The following is a 1,990-nucleotide window of genomic DNA, read 5'->3' as shown; positions in this document are numbered from 1 at the left end:
CATATCATTATTCAAAGGAATCATTGTTAGGAGGCATCATTCTCATAGCCCGAGAGCATCATTTCATAGCCTGCGAATCCTTTATTATATGCTTCATGGCCCAGGACATCATGGTCTAAGGACGTCATCTTAACCGTCCAAAGACAGCATTCATGGTCCAACGGGAACTTGCATCACGTTTAAATTTATGCACAATATCGCTTGTATTGTTTATTTGCAGGTAAACCGACGAGCAACATCCATCTCGGCAGGAGCATTCCACTCCAATTCCCGCAACCCTACTAAACTTTAACCATTCATCCCAACCTAAATATCATGTCCGTTCTTGAAAGATCTCCATCGGCATATTCCGCCGACGGATCCTGAACTACATGTGGCCTGATTCCTGTAAGCCCAGGGATATGTAAGCAGCTCAGGAACCAGAGCACGGTCAGATTCTTCAAACCGTTTCGTTTGGTCAAATTGGCCATCATATCTTTACCCAACAACTCTTTCATTCTTCCCTGGTAAAGAGGGGCAGCTGTTGATACCCAATTTTTTCCTGTATATTTTTTATATGCAAAATACTTTCAAAATAGCATATGTATGCATATATAAGTGTGTCCAAATGTTTTAGTATTTTCCCTAATTTTTAAATCAATTTATTGCCCTATTTTAGCAATACAAAAACCAATAATTATTCCTCAAATTATCATTTTGGTGATTAATTTATTTTATTCTCATATTTATCCCAAAATATAGCTAAGGTAATTTTTACAAATTTATTTAGTATTTTTAAAGCTAAATTGCATATAATTGCAATATTAGCCTATTTTAAGAATTAATTGCGTTTATAATTACAAATTTAATTTCAGTATTTTTAATCTAATATTTATATATTATTAATTAATTTAGCACCTTTAATTTGTTTTCAGAAATCATTTTGCTAAAATAAAAAGGGGAAAAGCGACTATTTAAATACTAGCCCTATTTCATTTCAACTATAGCCCAAATCAACCCCCCAATTAACCCAATCTCAACCCCAAAATTACCCGACCCAATTCCTAAACTACCCGCCTCTGACCCAATTAAAAAACCCGCCCAGACCTATTTTTTAATCCCAGCCGTTGATCTAACACATCAACGGCTCACACTCCATCTTTCCTTTTTTAATTTACCAAACCCCCAACCCTATTTCATTTTCAATTATCCGCCGCCCCTGAAACCCTCCCCTCTCTCAAACACTCTCGAACCTTCCCTAACCCTAGCCGCCTCTCATCGTCTTCCACCGTGAAATCCACCGAAATCCATGGCTTCTCAGGCCATGGGAGTCTTATACTCACCTCCCTTTGCTCTTACACACCGGATACCTGAAGAACTCGAGGCCAGTCCTCGAAGGTTTGCGCTCAGACCTTCGCCGATTCAAGGTTCCAGAGTCATCGCCGGCCTTGCTCCGGCGTACCATGGTGTTTTGAGCCTAGTTCTGACCTCTACGTCTCAGGTCAATGACCTTTTCAAAGCCTTTCTCATTCTAGGGTTCTCTGAAACCCTGAACCTTCGAGGTTTTTCTCCGATTATTTTTAGATCTGTTGTGTATCTATGCTCTACTTGAGTTTTCAAACGATTTCCCTAACTTTTCTTTCGAAAATCACTTTCCGAACCTTTCTTTTCCAATTTAGGATTTTCTGGAAAGTGTTTATGTGTTTTTTCTTCTTTGTTATTCGTGTGTTTGCCTCCGCTATGTTCTCGTATCATCTCTTGTATGCTTCTCTTACTGTATTCTCCTATACTATGGTCTCGTAGACTTCTCTACTGTATTTTTACCATGTTCTTATATGTTTATCTTACTGTGTTTTCCTATATGCTTTTCTGCTATACTTTTCTGGTGTTCTTGTATTCTTCTACTGTATTTTTTTACTAAGTTTTTAAGTTTCTTTGTTTGCCTTCTACTAAGCCCTGTTTAGGTTTCTTCTAAGCATGCTTTCTCTACTGTTCTTATCAGTATTTGCCA

At 38.0% G+C, this 1,990-nt stretch overlaps 1 protein-coding gene across 1 annotated transcript in view; it reads right to left on the bottom strand.

Annotated features, from left to right (window-relative positions):
* Positions 1-367: 367 nt before the first annotated feature.
* Positions 368-1,990, bottom strand: part of LOC109236473 — a 16,033-nt gene continuing 14,410 nt past the window's right edge. Inside the window, exon 3 of the mRNA XM_019402655.1 lies at positions 368-385. Coding sequence (XP_019258200.1) covers positions 368-385 — 18 coding nt within the window. The remainder of the gene's footprint in view (positions 386-1,990) is intronic.

Source organism: Nicotiana attenuata, unplaced genomic scaffold (assembly GCF_001879085.1).
Source record: "Nicotiana attenuata strain UT unplaced genomic scaffold, NIATTr2, whole genome shotgun sequence".
Taxonomy (NCBI): Eukaryota; Viridiplantae; Streptophyta; class Magnoliopsida; order Solanales; family Solanaceae; genus Nicotiana; species Nicotiana attenuata.
Note: the sequence above shows the minus strand (reverse complement) of the source record. Positions and strands in the feature narration are given on the sequence as shown.